The sequence below is a fragment of the Phodopus roborovskii genome, unplaced genomic scaffold (genome assembly GCF_943737965.1).
Source record: "Phodopus roborovskii unplaced genomic scaffold, PHOROB, whole genome shotgun sequence".
NCBI classification, from domain to species: Eukaryota; Metazoa; Chordata; class Mammalia; order Rodentia; family Cricetidae; genus Phodopus; species Phodopus roborovskii.
In genome coordinates, this window is record NW_026126583.1 from 5432043 (window position 1) to 5454145 (window position 22103).

Genomic DNA, 22103 nt, shown 5'->3' on the forward strand with positions numbered 1-22103 from the left:
TAGGATATAACAACACTTAAATTTCCAATTACATGATGTTGTCATGTTTGAACAACAACAAAAAAATCTCAGAAAACAAGTTTCAGAAATGGGATTTAAAAGGGAAGAAACAAGGGTAAAAACACCAGCACTTTCTATAATGGTAAAGGAAAATTCCAGGAAATAAGGACAAAGTGAAATCTATGGGGAAACCTGATTGAGTTGTTGGTCACATCTGGGTCCTTGGCGGAAATGATCTGTATGGTTGTTCCGATCGTCACATCCTCAGGCACCTCCACAAAATAAAAGCCAGGTTCAAACACAGGGGCCTCATCCACATCCTCCACACTGATGTGCACTGTTGTCGTGTCCTGAAATGGACCAAGGTTCAGAAAACGCATCTCTAGGTGAGGGTTGGCTCCTTCCACCTTCAGAGTGTAGCTTTTCTTGCTTTCAAAACTCAGGGGCTGAAAGGCAATGAGGAAAAATGGTCAGCAGGTAGCATGCATGTAATCCTGGGGATTAATTGACAACCCCCAAATTCATTGAAATGGAAAAAAGAGAAACAAAGTAAAAATGGGGGACACTTTGTCTTGTTCTGAAGTTCTTGGTGACAACATCAGATTAAAAAGGTTAAAAAGGAAGGAATATGTCTGGTAAGCTCAATTTTCACTAGTTTAACTTTACTCAACATGGTCTGGAAAGAAAGTTTGGGGAACTTCCTTTGTCCCATCTAATTTTAAAAAGAAAATTTTGTTTCCTGAGATCCCTTCTGTCCCAGGTGCACAAGATGGCTGCTGGTGGCCCTTTTGTTCAGAGGTGTTTCTCCCTTGGAAAGATGTTGGGCGATTAAGACCGAGCTTGTGTTCTGTCCTAGGATGTGCATGTGATTAGGCTTTTGATTTTTCTGTTTTCTTCTTATGTTTTTTCTTTTTTGAGGTGAATTGTTTTGGGGGAGAAACAGGGCTAGTGAGGGAGGAGGAGGGATGAGAGAGAGTGGTGGCGGAATGAGTATGAGCAAGATAAAATGACATGGAAATGCACAAAAATTTCTTAGTGAAACCCATCATTTTGTATGCTAGCTAAAAATTAGTAGATTTTTTTTTTGACTTCAAAGCGACAGTGATTCTTTCTAAGGAAATGTGTTGCGTGCCTCACAAGCATTCTCATCACACTATGCCATATCAACTTTTGTATTTGGTTTATCATAGATGTTCCCGTTTAAACTTCACTTTAAAAGCCTGTCCGACATCTAACTTTGAATCCAGAAAGCTCAGAAGACAGGACTAAGGTGATTTGGTTACATAGTGTTAGTTAAGATGCTGGCCCAAATGTGATCTGACCCAAAATCCTTTGACCAGGGTTCAGTGTTAAGAAATCAGTTTTATCTGTTATGATTCCATATTATCAAATATAAAATTGGGAGAGAAGAGAGATGGTTCAGTGGTTAAGAGTGATTGCTGCCTTCCAGAGGACCCACGTTCTGGTCATAGCACCCATGTAGGGAGGGTCATTTTTTTGTTACAAAATTTCGAGGTCAAAAAGCAAAGACTGGATAGGTTTTTATTCCGCCAGTGTGTAGCAAGGCCAAAGACCCAAAATGTAGTAAAAAAGTCTTATTGCATTAAGTAGTGACACAAGCCCTCTTTTTATGTGTTAGCATTTACATGATGGCATGTAAGGGTTTGGTGTTAATATCTTTTCCTGGGGTATAGGTTCTCATTGTGTCTTATACTTTCAGAGTACAGTTGTTTTCTTATCAATGTTACATCATAACTGCCAGGTGCTTAGCCAATGATGAGCTCTGTTGTTAGTGCCCATGCAAACCATATGCAGTGACAGGCATTAGCACTGCGTGCGAGTCTGGATCTGCACAGGCTTGATGCTGCAGACACTGGAGTTTGCTGCTCAGGAAAATAAAGGGTACTGAAGCACCAGCAGGGAGTGGACCTGATACAGGTGAGGCAAATATGTCCAACTGTGTCTTGAAGAGCTCTTCAGATAATTACAAGTACAGCTCTGCATAACATACAGTTGGAACTTTGTAAAGGGTATATGAAATAGTGATGACAATTGTAATCCATAGCCTATTAAAATTTGAGAAATATAGAATTTATATGTTTTGTGACCTGCCTCAGAGGAGAAAGGACTCTCTACAATTACTTATTTTTTTGCTGGCAGATGGAAGCTAAGCTGAAGACTAGAAAATGGCACAAGATCATGCTACCACAGAACAAAGAACACTCTGAAAATTACATATTTCAAGCATTTAAGAGACTGAAAATCAATTGACTGATTACTTAAAAGCAAAATGACACATGTCCTGTGTAGCAATCAGCATGGTTGTATGAAGACCCAATTCTTTCAATTCAGCTTAATTTTTTTTGAAAAAAAAATATGTGCTTTTTAGACAAATAATAGACCTAAGGGAAATAAATCAAAAGCACAACTTTTGTTTCAATTTTATATGACATTATTAATGACAAAGGAAGATGATGGGTGTAGATTAGACATCTGGGAGTTGTTCCAGACATATGGATTTAACAGTCAATAGCCTTTAAAGTGTTTACTATATGTGACCAGTCCATCGATCCAACTTATTGGTCTTTGCTCTTAATTATATTGTCTGGCAGCTCATATGTTCAGAAAAAGAATTTAAACAGCCTAAGAAAAATTTATGTAGGTTTTGATTGAACATGGATTCTGTTTGGATAATGACATTGAGAGACATGGTTCTGGCTTGCAATGCCCAATCTTTTCCTGATAAGGGAGGTAAAGAAAAAGACATTTTTAGTTTATTCATATTGTATCATTAATAGATGTACTGTTTTATGATTAATTTTTTGGATATGTGACTTTTGCATTCAAGAAAAAAATTATTTAAATCTTTGGGCATTTTTTTGTGGTTAGTGTTATGTCATGAGTTGAAACAAAATACATAGTAGGAAGACATTTTTAACCCTTTCCCATGTAACAAATTGGGATTGTTTTTAGTCACTCTGTAAAATTAGCATATATTGTTAATTTTTAAAAATAGTAAATTATAATGTTTCAATTATATAAATGAGTTTGAGGATTCTTAAGTCAGTCTTAGCATTTTATACTGTTTCAAGGCATTGTGTGCTGGACATGAAGATTTCTGGTTGGAGGAATTTGCTTATGTCTCTTTGTTTACTATGCTGTATTTTTGCTGTGACCCTGACTTGGCTGTCTTTGGATCAGGTAGGAGGTTTCTGGAGTTCAGGCCTTTGGACATTTGGTGTTGATTTGTGAGTGAAGAGGTAGGAAGGGATTCCAGTTTAGTGACTACCTAAGGTCCTAGGGTCTCACCAGCCACACATGCTGCTGTTTGGGTATTGTCCCAGGCAGGTGGAGGGTAGTGTTGAGGACAAGGGAGGTTACTACCACAGGCCCCCTATGTGGCAGCTTGGATAAGGTCTCTGTGTAGGGCTAAGGAGATCTTACCAAGAACAAATTGGGTGTGTGGCTTCTCAAGGAAAGTCCCCGGGCAGGTGGCATGTCGAGTGGCCAGTGGCTCTGTGAGTGGCTGCTTGGGAAGGGTCATGGGGTGCAGTAGTGGGTAGATTGAGGAGTCTTACCATGTGCACTAGCTGTGAGAAACTGCTTGGGCAAGGGCACCAGAAAGGCAGCAGGTTAAGATTTTGTTTAGAAAAGAAATCAATGTTTTATAAATTAATGTTTTAAATTAGATATTAATTTGTAAGGCATCAGATTCGATTTATTTCTGTGTGTAGTATGCATGCATATGGGTAGGCATGTTTATGTGCGTATGAAGGCATGTTCCTTTAATTACTCTGTTCTATATTTAGTAAGGCAAGGTCTCTCACTGAACATGGATCCCCAGGTTCCTGTGTCTTTTTAAAATCCTGTGGTGGGATTAAACATAGACCGCCACAACTGCCCACATTTTAAGGTGGTTCTGGGGATCTCTGGTCTTCATGCTTTATCCACTGATCCAGCTCCTTATGCCATAAATTCAGTTTTACAAAAGTTCAATCTGGGTTAGGAGATGGCTCAGCAACAACAGTACTTGCTATACAAGGGTGAAGGCCTGAGTTGGATCCCACGTACCCATGTAAAAGCCAAGTCAATTGCATGTCTCTATCCCTGTGCTAAGGAAACAAAGATAGGAGGATTTTCAGGGCTCACTAATCAACCTCTTTCTTCCACACACATCTTCACAAATGCGCATGTGCATAAACACATGTCCCACGTACATACATATGTTTCACATACAAGAATAAAAGAAAATTAAAATAGGAAAAGTTTACCTTCCATTCATTAAATTGATCTGTATGCTCTTTCTGGCATATAGAGAATAGACATTTCCCTTTAGGGAACTTGGTGCTTTGAGATGGAAAAAAGATGTTTTATGTTTGATAAAACTTTCCCAAGTTTCATTTGCATGTATGGGGCTTCAAAAAGCAATTAAAAATGCTATATTTTATTTATTGATTCATAATAAGATTATAGCTCGTTTAGCTATTTATGGTAAACTGATGCAAAGATGTGAGACTCAAATATTGATTAAGTCATTAACAACATTAGAGCATCAAGCTATAGCAGTTTTAAGTGGCTAAGTAGAAGTGGCTTATTGCAATACATTTTTAATAACCTTTTCTATAAAATAATGCCACAGCCAGTGTTCTTGCATGTAAGCCCAAGCAATAAGAGGCATTTATTAAGCTAATGAGGAAGAGTTATTTTAAATTCGCATGCGTGAGTGTGCGTGTGCGCATGTGTGTGTGTGTGTGTGTGATGTGATTCGTCTGAATATGGCTTTACTCATGCCATGTTGCAGTGTGGAGGTTAAGAGGAAAACTTTTGGGAGCTGACTGTCTTCTAGCAATGTGGGCTCTAGGTTGTCAGACTTTTGTGGAAATTCCTTTTACCTGCTGAGCCATCTCATTAGTTCAGGAAAGAGACTTTATTAGGGGACTTAAAATAAAACATATCTTAATATATAACCACCCTTCACTAGCATTTTATGTGCAAAGTACACTTGAAAATGATTTGGAAAAGGAAACTGGATTACCTTCTTCACAGTTATGATGCCAACTTGGAAATTTGGATCTGTATTAATATCAAAAGTGTCTGCACCATCTCCATCCACAATAGTATATTTCATCTCTGCATTGATCCCTTCATCCAAGTCCTTGGCAAACACTCTTCCCACAGTGGAGCTAATTGGAGCTGATTCCAGCACACTCATCTGATAATGTTCTGTGAAGAAAGCAGGAACATACATTCTTGATAATCTGCCACTAAAAACATGTCTTGTTATCACATGGTATCAGGCATGCCATGCAAAACTTTTTATGTGTTTCATAAATCAAAGCTAAAGCAGCCCTCCGGCCTATGGACTGTGCTAAATGTTAATAAGGAGGAGTCTAACAGTTCTACTGAGCCCAAGATTAAGACAGGGTAATGGTGGAATGCTCATTGTGTCATTCTTCATTCAGTGCAGGAAAAAGCACATTTCTCCTTTGTTTTTAGTATGCCACATGAATGGTGACATTTCTCCAAATGTCATGTTTTTCCTGGGAAGCATGGGATCACAAAGCACATTTATTCTATCAAATTTCAAATATCCTAATTTTCATTTATGTCCTGGCCTGTGTGCTGTGGTCCCATCCCTGTGGCCAATGGCCCAGAGTGGATGGAGGCCAACAAGCATAGAGGAGAAACAGAGAGAAAGCCCTTTGAGCTCCCCATGTGGTCCATCAGCATGATTTTCATAGCTGAGACTATCTGGATGCCTCTGCATGGGCATTTTGTTCTAGTTCTTAAGCCAAACACCCAAGCCAGATCCCGCACATAGAAGAATCTCAGTGTTGGCAATGTCTTCCTTTTTGATTTGATGCTCTGACTCATAATTAATCTTTTTTGTTGGTTTATTTGTTTTCACCTCTGTGAAGTTGTGTATTTGAGAACTAACAATTTTTAGGACTCATCTTTTTGATATCCTTGCTTTATTAGTCACAGGCTGGCTGACTAACAAAAATCACACACATTTTCAGTATGATCGTGGTCTCATTTTAAATTAATCAATTTGTATGTGTATGTGTGTGTGACTGCATGAATTTGTGTGCATAATGTGCATTCAGAGTCTTGAAGGGTACAGAGGACATCAGATCCCTTGGAGCTGGAGTTACAGTGGTGGGTTGTGAGTGGCTTGATGTGGTATTAGGACCTGAGCCTGGGTTTTCTGCAAGAACAGGAAGCACACTTAACTATTGGGCCATCTCAATAGCCCTTTTTTTTTTAAATTATACATTGTAAACTATAAGGAAGCCTGAGTGAAACCCAGGAGATGCTATCTCAGCAGGATTGTGGGAGACTGACAGCTTACTGTACTCTATGTTCGACAGAGAAGAAGCAATGTTTGTGCCTTATAAGTATGAGCCATGGACTCTGTACTGTGCCATGCTAAGTTCTCAATGGATTACTCTTTTCCCCAAAAAAATTTAAGAAAAATGTGCATCTACCTATAATCTTTTCCACAGAAGGAAAGCTGTGCTATAAGTTTGAGCACAGTTATAATTTTAGCATGTGTTAGAATTTCTACATGGTATTAGAAATCATATCTTGAGATCGTAGTATTATTTTACATATAGTTTAGTTAAAGGCGATTAAGCTTGTTCAACAAAAAGAGAAGGCACGCCATTTTGTCAGTATCCCACAGCTAGTTATGAAAACATTTGTGAAAAAGAAGCTGAATGGAATTTCTGCTATAGGGAATAGAAAGAATAGTAGAGTAGAAACATTTAAGTCAAGGTGAGATTAAGGAAAAATGGAATCATTCAAATTTAGCTATTACAAGTAAATGGAGAAATATTTAAAGATGAGTTAATTTCTTTTGAAAAGTGCAAAAGTACTATATTGTAGTGGAAACAGGGTTAATGGGTGAATGTTTAGAAACATAAATTATTTCATATGGTTCCATTCTGTCTTCTATGAAATACATTCCATATTTTATTTCATCCTAAGTTTTGATTATCACTAAATTTGAAACAGAGACTACTCAAGGTGGATGTGTTAGAATGGTGTTAGCATTTTGATTTGGGGTAAGACTAAAGGCCCCGTCATTGTATTGTGTCACATTCTAGACAAACTTCCATATTTGCAGGGACATGAGACTTGACTACAAGTGTTCAGATCTCTAAATGTTTGAGCTTTGGGATACCTTGGATGTTCTGCTTCTCCATCCACCTTAGTCAGGGATATCCATTTAGTGTCAAATTTGAAAAGTCCAGTAATTCAAAATATTCAGCTACCCACAGTGTTCATATAGTGTGCACAACATTTGACATTTGTGAACTAAAATGGAACCCAGGATCAGTAAAGTTACACCAATCACTCCGTAGGGAAGTTCACAACTATTTCTTGATGTATGGCATCCTGATTGGTGGACTAGTAGCTTAATAACTTCATCACTTTAATTGCTTGTAAAATACTTGCCTGATATTCTGCCATTTTTGTTTCATAAATGGCCATGGTGACTTTGTGTATACCAGTTGCACATGACTATTTGAATCTTCTTTATGTGATTGAAATTAAAAAAAAAAGTCATTTTGATCTGCCTAGTTCAAAATGCAAGCTATTCAGCTAATAGTCTGGCTTCATTCTGCTTATACTTTAGGTTTGTGTGTGTGTGTGTGTGTGTGTGCTCACACGTGCACTCTTGTGTGCATGTGTGTATACTTGCACGTAGACGCCAGAAGTAAACTGTATGTGTTGTTCCTTAGGTGCCTTTCACCATGTTTTGAGAGAGGGCTTCTCACTTTTCTGGAACTTGCTAGTTATGTTTAGAATGTGAGCAGGGAGTCCCAGGGATCCACTCTTTTCTATCATCCCAGCATGGGATTACAAATGAGTACCAGCATCCCTGGCATGTAGTTACCCCTCAGCTCTGTTTTCATTTCTGTTTGTTTCCCCTTTTCCTGGGTAAGTGTTCAACCTGGAATTGTACCTGCTGTCTTGACTCCTCACTTTTCAAAGTCACATCTCCACTCCTTAAGGACATTCAACCTGATTGTTTTGTTGTCACTTCATATTCAGATCTGAATTTGTCTTCCCCTGCCTGCCACCAGTTCCATTATGCATCCTCTTTTCTGTCAGCAGTTCAGCCCTGCTCCCTGCACCCAGATTAAAATATGTTGTCAGCTGTGGTCCCTCTAGCCAGGAGATTGAGAGTCAAGAGTCCATGATTTTTATTTATTCCTGCTCCCCCCCTCTCTCTCTCTCTCTCTCTCTCTCTCTCTCTCTCTATATATATATATATATATATATATATATATATATATACACACACACACACACATATATATATCTTATGGTATATATGTATATATTCTTATTGCATTCAACTTCCAACTCATATGACCTCTGATGTGGCAAAGATTTTGTTGGCTTTGCACAGGACTGTATATTGCATCCCTAGATAGTATCTCAAATTGATAGTGCTTGAATGAATATGGCTTCTTTATCTTGGCATGCTCCCTTTTCTGCCAGTGCAAATCCTTTCTATTCTTCAGTTTTCTGTTTAAGTCTCATTAAGTGAAAACTTCTTTCATTTTTACTTGTTGAGACCAAGAAGAAAACTCACATGCAATTTCACAAACCATTCCATGATACGTTACTTAGTCTTTCCAAGGTGTAGCATGAACCAACATAGGAATCTATTTAATTCTCACAATTTATGAACTTCCAGGTGGCACACCAAACACTTTTCCTCTATGAGCAGGACATGTGCTCCTTGGGTGGATTTGAAGCTTGAGAGGCAGGGGTTCGTACCTTGTGTCCCATGCCTGGTGTCCTTATAGGTTATGTACTACTTGGCACCTACTTGTATATTGCTTGGTTAATGTGTTCAGATGGTGGCCTGTCTGTTCAGCTACAGATGTGACTGTTTCAGGAAACGTGTTCTGGACTCTTTCCTATTCCAAAAATTATCTTCAATGAGGACTTGATGGAGAGTTAGTGGTTAAAAACAAATTTTACGCATTATGGTGATTCATGGCCCATGAAAGTTTAACCCTATCTGACAAATATTATTCATAGTATTCAACTTTGTACAGGTGGGCAATGGGGCCACCAGGTTAAAAAAACGGGGGGAAAGTCTAAAAAGATTTAACAGGAATGAAATAGTGAAAATAAAAGGGTCGAGAAGCATTGATTCAGTGCTGAGAAGATGGCTGTAACACAAGAAGGTATAAGTAAATGATTTTTAATACAATCTGACCTTACATCTGAACCTCAGTAAGGGTGGTCCCTCTGCTCTGAGAGGTGTGTTGTGGTTGGTACTTACTCTGGGGAAAGCGGGGTGGGTTATCATTGACATCTGAGAGGGTGACGTTGACTGTTGTGGTCCCAGCTAATCCTCCAAGCTGTCCTCCCATGTCCTTGGCTTGGATAATTACTTCATAGTATTCTTTGGCTTCTCTGTCCATGTTCATGAGTGCTGTTCTGATTACACCTGCAGGATAGGAATTGTTTATGAAAAGCAAAACCACAAAGCTAGTTTTCTGAGGATTTGTCTGTAATTGTCTCCCTTGTGTATTGTTAATATCTAACACCGAGATGCACATCGCCTGTGTTTATTAAACTTGTGGTTAAAATCCCATCTTCAGGAAGGCACTGTGTGAAACAAAGGGCCAAGAAATAGGCACCCATCAGGAAGAGCCCAGAGGCTGCGTCCTTGGCAACATTGCTGAGACCGAACAGGAGGGGGCAGCAGTGGTTTTCTTATGGACTCCAGGATGTGTAGTCTATGGCGATTGTAGACTGCTCTGTCTTTTTACCTGGGCTTTGAGTACAGAAAAGAAAGCTTTGTATGTCTACAAATCTGTAACTTTAGGTAATTCCCCTGCTCCTTCAGCCTTCAGCACTAACGCCCTTGCAGTGTGAATGACTCTTTAGACACTGGCTCCTAGTATGGTTTCCCTGCTTCCCTATACCTGGAAGTAGGGATGAGACTTGATTAGACTCCCCTTTTGTTTACATTCTCTGCTTTGTTTGCTTCTGCTTACTTCTGTGCCTTACTGAGTTCCTTAAGTACAGAGGGTCAGAGAGACTCGATGTGTATTGCTTATTTTTACTGTGCACAAAAAATTAACTTCCTCATACAGTTCTGAGTAGAAGCAGCTTGGAGGGTGTGGTATCCAGATTTCATCTAAGAAGAGGGGTCTAAAGGAGATTCATAGTAATGTAGATTCTGATCTCCTTTTTTAAACCTTCAGCTTAGAAAATCTGGCTTTCATATACTTGAGGGGAAGGTTAAAGGCTTGTTGTTACAGGTTCTGGTTAAACTGGCATTTTGCATGGAAACTCAAGCATGTGGGGACAGCACCCACCCTCCCTGAGTTTCCTCCTATGATGTATGTACCAAGTCACCGATACCATTCTAAAATGAAATGTGCAGCATTTTCTTCTTGTAAATGCCTCTTGGCCAAAGCAATGACAATCTTTTCATGTATTTTTGACCTTAACACTATAGATGGCCCTCATGGGCATTGTCAGAATAATGTAAAGTCCTTCAGAGGATACGAAGGACATGCGACCCTGTTCCTGCCTGTTGTTTTCTTCCCTGCAGGCAACCCTTCATTCTTCCTCCTTCCCCCACCCCCGAAAGGGGGATTATTGAAGCTTCTGTTTTATTGACTTCTCTAACTGTGATCTTTTCTCTTTCCTCCCACTAATTTATACTCTCTCACTTTCTACCTTTATGATACCATTTTCCAAATGCCTGGCTACCTTGAGGATAGACAGGAAAAAAATTCTCTCAGGTTAGTAATGATAGAGATGTATTTCTTTTCTTTCAAATAAAAAGGTGACTTTGACTGTTCCTCAGTGACTTTACCTTTGTGATTGTTTCTTTGCTCAAGTTCCTTGTCTTAGGGCTTTTTTCCCTGTGTAAAGTGGGAGCAGTAATCCTTCCTATATATTTTCCTTGAGAGGTTAAAAATGGTAATGTGTGTGAAAGTGCTTAGAGGAGGAGAGATGCTGGCACAAATGGAAGGCAACAATGATACAGTGGTTACTCTGCCCAATACAGGGACTAAAGTGGTTTCCCTTGGCGGGATAAAGCACATGAATCCTGTAGCCAAAGCCGGCGGAAACAAGCAAAGCCGCCAGGCTCTGCAGTCTCTCCTTTTCTGCCTTGTTACTTCTTATCAGTTTTGTTCTCCTTGCCAACTACCCCCAGCTGCCATCCCCTCTGGCCTTGCCTTTTGCTTAACAAGGGTTGGCTCAGCAGAGATAACATCAGGGACATATCAGTGATCACAGGAACTGGTTAGCACTTAGCTTCCTACTTTCCTCATCTGAATGAATCCTGATGGTCAGCTGAAGGCTCTGAGATTCTAGCTTTAGAAGAAGCCCAGGTGATGGGGCAAACTTCTTTGGTCTTGCTGGAGTTATAGAAGACCTTAAACCTAAACATATATAGACATGGGAGTTTGGGGGAGGTAGTGAGGAGACTTCTCTGTAGGTAGGTCTTTCGTGTTTCTCAGCAATCCATGCACACACACACACACTGTCTCATGCCCCTGACAGTTATAATGAGCTCTCCCAATCCTACACATTGTGACAGTCTTCTCTGTGTAATACTATAGAGTCTTTGAAAAGAAGAGTTGGGTCCGCCCTAAGTAGGAAACACGAGGATTATTGAATAAGCAATCACCTCTGAGTTGACTCTTGCACTATGTACCTGTTTTGGAGTCCACAGAAAAATATGGCTGGCCCTGGAGAATGCTGTACACGACTCGGGCACTGTTGCCATAGGTTGGATCATCAGCATCTGTGGCTGTCACTTGGATAACAGAGGTACCTGAGGGAGAGAAGTGGAAGAAATCTGTTCAAGCCCAGTTATAAAAAGCCAGTATAATCCTTATCGGTCAGCCTTAAAACATTTTGCAGATGTTATGCTTGCTTCTCTGGGAGAGTTCCCTTTCTAGATCATCTTCTATAACGTCTATCTTGTTATAAAATGAGGATGACAGTTATTTGTGTTTAAGGTTCTAGTAACCAGTGAAAGCAACACTGCCTATGTGGTCTTCTCTGTTCATTGGTAACAGCCGCTGTTTACCTTAAACAATCAGATAGGATCTATCACCCATCTAGTTCATAGTTTATTCTTAAGTAATCATGATTCGAAGATGCTGGAAGATTTATTATTGCTTAATGTGGCTGTTTCCAATATCTACAAAGCTTCCTACATGCTGAAGGAGTGGTAATCATTTTGGTTTCATTTTTATGATTTCTGCACATTTTCTTCTCTGTGTACATAGTAGGATCTCCTACAATGCATCTACTGTTTGTAAGAAATCAGAGTATCCCCACCTTACCTACTGGAGACATTTCTGGCACAGTGGCAAGGTAAGGTCCATCCAGAAACTTGGGCTCATTGTCATTGATATCTTGGATTTTGATGATGAACTCTGACTCTGGCTCCATTGGCCGGCCTGTCCGCCTATCTAGGGCTTGAGCCCTTAAAGTATATTGGGCTCTTTCCTCCCGGTCCAGCCTCTGAATGGCATGGATGTCTCCAGTAGTGTCGTCAATAGTAAACACGATGCCTGCTCCTTCTCCTGAAAGGATGTATTTGATGGATCCATCTCCCCTGTCCATATCTGAGTGAAGCTGGGGACAAAAGCACTGAAATGTCATTATGGATTTGCACAGGTATTGGGAATAAATTTTCTTTACTTTTGTACGGATAAGACCTCCCTTTACATAGGAATGTTCTTTCTACCTCAGTGTTTAGAAAATCTTTCTGTAAAGAGTTAACTAACAGGAATAGGTTAACTTCTGGAATGCCATAAATTTTATGAAAGTTCAAATTGGCTTAAAAGATGATGAAGTGACTCATGACACCACTAAGACCAAGGACCTCAAGATGCCTGATGATTTACATTTCATTCCTGGGACCCCATAATGAAAGGAGAGAACAGACTTCTAAAAAGTGTCCTTTGCCTTCTACACATGTGCCCATATATGTAAACACACACACACACACACACACACACACACACTAAACTTATTGGTAAAGGCCTTTATATATAGGAAGTAGAATGTGACTTTCATAGACTCCTGCAAAGCTTCAAGTTCTGAGACCCCCCTACCTCCTTGTTTCCTAGTTAGGACTGTGTTGGTTTATGTTTCAGGTATCAAGTGAGCTTTAAGTGCTGATTGTGTGTGTGTGTGTGTGTGTGTGTGTGTGTGTGTGTGTGTGTGTGTGTTACAACAGTGTTCCTCTTTTGGTAGGACTCATTCTTGAATTTAATTCAGTCACTACAATTCATGTGTGGATGGTTGCACTAGGTACTTGCTTCTCTGCTCATCTGACTGTATTTTTCTCAATTTAAAAAAATTATTTTATTTTTATGTGTATGTGTGTTTTGCCTATGTCTGTGTCTCTGCACTGCTTATATGCCTGCAAATACCAGAAAAGAGCATCTGATATACTAGGACTGATATTACAGGTGGCTGGGAGCTACTGTGTGTACTAATAATCAAACCAGTGACTTTTGGAAGAGCAGCTGGTGTTCTTAACCATTGAGCTGTCTTTCCAGCCCCATCTTCTCATACTCTTTTGTAACGATTTCTCCAAAAACATCTGGGAGCACCATTTTACCTCAGCCTAGAAATATATCTGTCTTTATTATTGTGTATGGACAGCAAGAATGCTGAGAGTTTGTGTTATCCTCTAGGCCTCTCTCAAAAGAATCAGCAAAATCATTAAGTTTGGCAAGCACTGCTAACTCTGCTGCTGCCTAAGTTTCAGCACTTGTATACTTCAGCACCAAAGACTCAATCATAAAGCAGACAACAATTGTTAGGCTTAATGCTGCAAGCCCAATAGATGTGCATATGACCTGTGTCAATTATCAACTAAGTGGCCTTGTCATGAGTAAATATACTGTCTGTAACCCCCAATTTCCTCATATTATAAATGGAGACTAGCATCTATTCTCAGGCTTACTGGGATCATTAGAGATTAATGTATGTAAAGTACAGAGCAATGTTCCTTTCTCATAGTAGGAAAGCTATAAAAGGGGACAATTATGGTGATGACATACCTGCTGAGAGAAAGGGATATTAAAGGGATATTAACATGCCCAGCTCTTATCTGCTCCCTTCAACACTCCAGAAGTAAAACCTTGCTAGAGCTAGAGACCTTGTCATGATGAGGAGCACAATAGCTAGGGCCCCTGAAGCCTTGGAGGGGCCCTGTGCTGCTCCTCTGAGGATTAATGTGGAGGGACACTCAGGGCACACCTGAAAGTATAGTCACAGTCTCCTCAGGCAGGGATGGCTTTAGAGGTTGGAACTGGTTTTGAGCTAACTCAAACTTATTCCTGGCCAAGTCATGCTGCCTAGGGAATGAAAGTGTGTCTTATCTACAATAGGGAAATAAAAGAATAAAATCACCCCCAAAATGCTTTGGATTTCTTTCTGCTCAAAAGTATTCTATATAGAATATGACAGTATCACATTTCTTTATTCCATATACACTATTATCACTAACATCTTCTTTTTATGCAGTTTAAAGAGCAAGGGAAAAAAGCCCAGCACTTATTGTGTAGAAGTAAAAGACATTTACTTTGGAACTGGGCACAAAGAAATAAAGACTATTCCCACTGGAAATATGCTCCCCAGCACCATGGGAGGACAAAGAGAAAAGTTGCAGGAGCTCCTTAAATCATGAGATTAAAAAACTGTACATATGTATATTTACATATATAACTATAAGGCATGTGGCCTTTGGCATGCAATAAAACAGATTAAGTTATGACAAGTAATATTGGTCACAGAGCTTGACACATTAAGTACACTGATACCATCACAGGGCAAATGTAATTGGCTTGCCTTTAGAACAGGCATAATAAACAACATAAAGCAAAGCTCACACTGCTGATGGGCAACCATGCCTCCTGAGGTTGATGAGGCTGGCTAAGGTCTATTGGAGTTGGTGCTGAAGCTCATATCCCTTGTCTACTTCCCTCCATATGAGAAGATATTGAGCAACCTATGTAGACAGTTCTCTGGAGGTCAAGGCTATGCAGTCATCCAGGTATGTGCCCTGGCCTGTAGCAGATTGTACAGGTTCAGGCTAAAGCTTTGGCAGGAACTTTACGTGACCATTACCTTCTTTTAAGGGATAATATTTTTCAGGTTGCTTCTGGGTGTCCTGACTAGCTTTGTTGTCAACTGGACATTCTGAGAAGAATGAACCTCAGTTGAAGAACTGTCTCCATCGGATAACCTATAGGCATATCTCTGGGGACATTGTCTTGATTGCTGACTCTTGCAGGAAGACCCAGCCAACCACTAGTGGTACCACCCCTTGGTGGTGGTGGGCCTGGGCTATATAAGAAAAGTAACTGAACTGGAACTGGAGAACAAGCTTGTAAGCAGCTTTCCTCCATGGCTAATGCCTCTGCTCTTCATTGAGTTTCTGCCTTGACTTCCCACAGTGAAGGATTGGTACCTGGAAGCATAATATGGGATAAATTTTCCTCAGGTGATTTCTTTTGATCATGGTGTTTTATCATAGCAACAGAAAGCAGACTAGAATATAAAGGTGTGGGAGAGGGGCTCCTACAGGGAAGTAGGAAGGACCTTTCATGAACAGGAGACATATTAACTATGAGATGGGCTGACAGAACTGATTTTTGAGGAATATAATTGTATGTCTTCAAGATCTTCTCTGGAGACAAGTCCTCTACCAGTTATTTTAATAACAGTAAAGGATGAGGAGACACTGGGGTATCAGATCTGCAGTGACTCTGGGAAGTGGCCAGGGAATCTTCCAACAGGAGTGACAGGTTAGGGGAAGAAGTTAGGGGTTTCCAGCATCTGAATGTGGGAGGCCCTCTTCAGGCTGGGCCTGAAAGAGAAGAGAGTATTGCTTAGGTATGGTTTTAGGGGCTTGGATGAGCCCTCCTTACTAAGTAAGTCTGGGAACTACCTTCTCTGAAACAGAGAGTTATTTTATTTAGTGCCAGTATTCCTAAGGGGGCCTGATAAGGATGAATGTTTGTAAAAGCCTCCAAGCTAGACCAACTGATGGTAAAATAAAAGAACAAGTCTCATCTCCCTCTAGCCTCCTACATTTTCTTTGGTACAATCCAGCTGGAAAAAGAGAATTCCCAGCTCCATCACAATGTAGATCTTGGACAGGTGACTATGGAGGTGAGGGACACTTTAGGAAACTTAAAGTCAACAAAGAAATGTACATGGATAATTTGAGTTTGTGAGCCACAGAATATCCATTTGGTTGTAAAAATTGCAAAAGAGGACATGCAAAGTTCTTCTCTAAGGCACTTGGAAAAATGGTATTAAAATGTTTTACCTTTATTCATATTTATTCCAGCTAACACTAAGTGAACTTCAGTTACAGCACTTAAGTATGTTCTGGGAAGACATCTTTCCTCTAGAAATCTTCTAGACAGATAAATGGATATCTCTTATACCTACAAATCCAGCCCTTAAGTTATTAACCAGTATAGGAATGAATGCTGGGAAGTACATGACAAAAAAAAAAATACTCAATTGATTTAGGATTTTGGGAACAGATGTTTCTCAGAGCCTTTGGCAGTGAAGTTTCTGCGTGTTCAGTGATATTCTAGAAAGGCACTGAGTGATTCTAATTGTTGTTAGACAGTGGCCCTGTAATCCTTAGCCTCTGCATGACTAGTCACTACAGGTCCCCTGCCCAAGTGTATCTGTCCGTACCCCTCCTTGTATGTGTTAATATAATGGAGCTTTCCCTGGACACTGCCATAATCCCGGGAAGCCTGGTGGGGATTGTATAAGGCCATACTGATTAAAGCTGATCACTATTGCCATATTCCTTCTTGAAATAAGCAAACACTAGACAGGCTCCCTAAACAGACATTGTCCAGGGCTTTAGGTGACAAGCTGACTCTCTCTGCTGTAAAGATAGCGAAAGATGCTCTTTAAAGTAGAGGAGGAAAGTAGACGGATGAATGTTTAAGCACCTGTGTGCAGAGTGATACAACAGTATGGTGTAAACCCTAGTGTGCTGACTGGGACAGGTGACTTGTGTGGCATGTGAATGTGTCCTGGGGATGTGGGAGCATGCTTACTCTTAGAGGCTATAGCACATTTACATACTGCCCAGCATCAGTGAGTGTTGAGGAAGCAAGTCTTTAGGTTCCTGATACTATTGTACTTGTCCCCTGTTGCCATGGCTAAATTTTAAGTTGCTGGCCAGCTATTTTCAGAGTTCAGGGAAAGGAAACCCATGACTGTGAGGCAAAAGTAAGTGCTATGGAGAGCTGCACTTCACTTATCTCTAGTGAGACCTGGATGGTTAATGGAATCCATTCCCCCAAGCCTAGTTCCTTACGTTACATTTACCTCATAGCCTTTATAATGGTCTGCTTCTTGTGAATGTGGCTGAATGAACTAGGGTAGTCCACTACAATATTAATTGGCATTTTCCTTCTGTACTCTTGTTTTAGACACTTTTGTACTGAGTCTGGGAGGTAATATGGACAAGATTAGAAAATAGCACTCCAATTTCTATCTTCAAATAGAGGCAAGGCAGCCCTAGATTATATTAGTATATATAATAATTACTGAATATTAGTATGTTATTTTCTTAAATGTGTTTTAGTAATAACCACAGATACCTACTGTTTTACAACTGTCAAGGTGTTGGATGTCTTAAGAACTCTGAATAGACTGAAGAAATGTTCATTATATAAGTAATTTTTAGAGTAGACCCTGGGGAATTTGAATGCCCCTTTAGAGAGGTAGCCATTGGATGTACCTGTCAGGACAGTAGCATAAACACACACCAGAGTGTTAAGTGATGGGTAGACGCTAGAAGAAGGCTTCTTGTCCTTGATCTCTGAAAGTGTGAGAGAGTCTGATGAAGAGGATGTTATTGAATCACATGTTGATTCAGAAGGTTGGCATACTGGAGTAGGTGCTTTCAAGGGACAAATTTCCCCAGAGGAATCATTCTCCAGGGAGACTTGGTGGTGCCTACTCAGTTAATCTGACCTTAAGGAGCAGAGAATCATGCTAATGAAGAAACACAGAGAGGAATAAGTGAATCCCAGAGCAACTGGCAAGGAAATACTTCTATCTGTGGTGATTAATTGTACAGAAAGGGTAAAGAAGATGAAGGAGAACCTGAAGGCTGGGGATTTGTAGCAGTATTAAGCATGGCATAGAGGTGCCTCACTCTCTGAATGAATCTGTAACGCTATTGTTACTATTAAGTGCTCAAGTCACAATGAGTAAAGGTACTGTGCTAAGTACTTTATGTGCTTCAGTTTATGGAATCCTTACCATATATACTGTGAGGTGGTTATTTATTTACCCATTCACTATCACTAAACATCTGGTTACCCAGCTTTTGTGTGTCAAGTGACAATTTTAGTGTTGAGGATAAAATGAGAACAGTGAAATTCTTGCTCTCATGGACCATCTAGTCTAGTTAGAAGCTTCAGATACTAAACAAGTAAGTCAAAAATATTGTAGGCTGTGAGAACTGCTGTGAAACAAGCATTGGTAAGAGGCTTAAAAATTATTTGTTATTTCATAAAGATATAGATATAGATATACATATAGATATAGTGCCTGAATAGGTATCAGATCGCCCAGAGCTGGAGTGATGGGTATCCATGAACCACCTAATATGATTCCTAGGAACTGAACTTGGATCCTCTGGGAAGAGCATCCCCCCAGACCTAGGTGATGATAGACTCTTACATAGGGTTCTACCCTAGAGGAGTGCCCAGGAAAGCTTGGGGTCCACAGGAGCACAGGCAGATGAAATGGTACACACTATGGAAGAGTCAAGGGGATTGAATTGGCATTTCACTGTAGGGGTATTATCCATTGACACCTTGTGAATTGCGGGAACTGTGAAAAGCCATGTTGCTAGAACATAAGAACCAAACAGAGAATAGCATGTGCCTGCAGGGACCTCAGAGGCAGGTGGGTCAGCAGGCTACAGGGGAACACTTGTACGGCCTCCTTCCACTTTAATGCAAAGACATGGAAGAGAGTTTAGGTTGAGTGGTGGGTGATGCAATCTGATTGCTTTTTCACAAAGGTCACACGTCATATGTTGGAGGTGCAGGTGGATATGAGGAGAGTGGTTGGGAAACCAGGCTGGCATTTGCTCAGGTGAAAGATAATGGTGGAGGTACAGACTGGAGAGATGAAGGGTTTGGGATTTATTTTGGCACAGGAACAACAGAATTTTATGTGGAGAGAAGGAAGAGTGTTAAGAGAAAAAGATGCTGTTAAATTGTTGGGGCGTGTGCATGTGTTTGTACTGTGAAGTTTACGTATATGTGTGCTTATATATGCATGTGTGAATGTGGCCATGCTTATTTATACATTGCATGATATAGTAGGGTCAGAGGAAAACCTCTTTCTACTTTGTTTGAGACAAAGAATCTTCTATGGTGTTGGTCACTGTGTATGCTCTGACGGCTGGCCACTTCAGAAAGTCTCCTGCTTCTACCTCCCATCAGGCTGTAGGGGTACTGGGATTGCAAATGTACTTCATTAGATTTACATGGGTTCCAGGGACTCCAGCTAAGGCCTTCACATTTACATTGCAGATACTTTACCCCCAGAGCCATTCTCCTACCAGAGAAGAACGATTGGGTAAGAGAAATTTGAAAAGATAAGAGTTTCTTAAGAGATATACTATATTTAGTTAGGCTCATGGATCATAAACACAAAGATACCACATACTCCCTAGGATTTATGAATCTAAGCCTTATAGAGTTGTTTTAGACAGAGATGGAAGTTTTGTTTTTATTGACCCAGAGATGACTGCATGAGAATGGAGAGAGAACCGGGAGTTAAGAGCACTTGTTGGTCTTGTAGAGTACCCAGGTTTAGTTTCCAGCACCCAACAGACAGCTCACACCCTCTTGTAACTCCAGTTCTGGGGGATCTGACACCCTTTTCTGGTCTCTGTAGCCACTGCACACATACCGTGCATGTGAATACAGGCAGGCACGTAATCTTCCTATTCACATAAAAGAAAAACAAGCAAATCTTGAGGGACATTGAACTTTGTCCTAACAACCATTTCATAGTCTCAAACCAGAGTAAGGAAGCAATTATGGCAAAAGAGGTCTTCCAATGCACTGAGATAAACTTTTAAGGCAAAGAAAAAACAGCACATAAGCAAACACAGCAAATCTGCTAGGAGGCAGAAATGGTGTGGGGTGAAGCAAATCAGTTTACTAGTGATGATGTCAGCTGGCACAAGGCCAGCAGTTGAACCTGAAACCATATTGTGATGGACACTGGTGTTGAGATAGTCCAGAAGGAGATTGGTAGTGCCCAAGGCTATGACTGGGAATTTTCATAGAACACAAACTCTAAGCAAGCAGTACGGAAGTTCTGAGCAGTGGTGGAAACAGCATCATAATCGTGATGGGAACAGGAATGGGTACCTGGACTGGGAAAGGGAAGAAGGGGATGGAAAGATGGCTCAGCAGTTTGTTCTTACCAGTTTTGGAGAGGATCTGAGTTTACTTCTCATTGTGTTTACAACTGGCTGTAACTTCAGCTGCAGGGGATTCAATGCTCTCTCTGGCTTATTGCATTCAGACGGCTCATGGGTGTGCATGCATGCACGCACACATGGGCATGCGCACGTGTGCGTGCATGCACACACACACACACACACAAAAGCAAATCTTAAGCATTAAAAGAATCTTTAAAAAGTAAGGGAGTAGATAACTGTTGAGTTATTGAACACTTTGGTTCAAAGTGCTCCCTGGAAACTCCTGGCAGGACTGGGCATAGAACCACATGTGTTTATATCTGAAACATAGCTTTGGTGCTAAACAGGTGTTTCAGTTATCATTTGAATGAATTCTTTATCTTCTAATTAATCTTTTGTCTCCTTTTCTCTCCCTTGGCTAATTTCATAAGATGATCTCTGATTAACATTCAAATAAGGCAAACAGAAGAGAAAGCTAGGATTAAAAATGAAACGATGATAAATTAAGGAACTTTGAATATGGGACTTATAAATATATTAATTGATTGTCTCTAACCCCAAAGCAGTCATACTTAGACATTTTGAAAGAAGGTTGTTTTTTCCTTCTGTTGTTGATTTTCAGTAAACTTAGGTCTCAAGCTAGAATGATAAAAATGCTTTAGACACTTAGAAATGGCGCGCGTGTGCCACACACACACACACACACACACACACACACACACACACACACACGCTTGTGTTTTTTCCCACCGAATAGAGGCGTAGCAAAGGAGTCTTCCCTCTGAATTTCTCTCCCAAAGCAGAGCTGTATTTTAGCTAGTGATCAGCTAACAACTAACATCCTATTAGCATCCTGGACCTCGGACCACGTGATCATTCATATTCAGTTCACATTAATACCCAATTTTGTTATCAGATGCCCTGGAAATGTCTCTTTCTACTGGGCATAACTTACTCACCTTGCCAACATACAAAGGGTCAGTCCCAGTATACTCTTCCAGCACGAAAAATTGATTCCAAACCCAGCTCCTCTTGCTTCGCTGATGTGACTGTGCCCTGTCTGAGAAGGGTGTTTCTAGTTCAACTCCTGGCATTGCAGTACTGGAGAGAACGGTGTTTGTAAGGTCCATCAGTGCCCAGAAGTACAAGGATGTGCCAAGTCCAAGCCGGCTCTTTGCATTGCTCATTCTACCCGTAGTCCACATGGGCTTGCAAGGGTTCCACAAGTCAAGTAGGACTACTGGAGTTGAGTAGTTTCCAGATAAAGCAAGCCACACCTCAGGTTATTGGAGATTCATGGCTTTCCAAAGGAGGTCCCCATTCAAGTCAATCTGCTTGGAGCTGAAGGCCTGTAAGTTAGGGAAAACACTGTCAGGACATTTCTTCCTGGGGACTGCTTGCAAGTTTTCCAGAATATTTTGTTTTCTGCTCAGTCAGTCAGCTGTTTATCCCTTAAGAAATGTCTCCTTATAAATAATATTTGACTATAAAAAGATAATGCATCTTGCTATAATCAGCCCAAAACATTTGGATCTTGATTCTGAGACAATAAAACCAGTAAAAAGAAAACAAACAAACAAACAAA

The 22103-nt window shown here is 40.4% G+C and overlaps 1 protein-coding gene across 1 annotated transcript in view; it reads right to left on the reverse strand.

Annotated features, from left to right (window-relative positions):
* The window catches only part of Cdh20 (cadherin 20), a 61223-nt gene extending 39474 nt beyond the window's left edge, over positions 1–21749 (reverse strand). The window contains exons 1-6 of the mRNA XM_051203912.1: positions 21478–21749; positions 12348–12642; positions 11711–11830; positions 9311–9478; positions 5036–5223; positions 193–446 (exon numbers count right to left, since the gene is read on the reverse strand). Of these exons, the coding sequence (XP_051059869.1) occupies positions 193–446; positions 5036–5223; positions 9311–9478; positions 11711–11830; positions 12348–12642; positions 21478–21723 (1271 nt within the window). The 5' untranslated portion in view covers positions 21724–21749. The remainder of the gene's footprint in view (positions 1–192; positions 447–5035; positions 5224–9310; positions 9479–11710; positions 11831–12347; positions 12643–21477) is intronic.
* Positions 21750–22103: the final 354 nt, after the last annotated feature.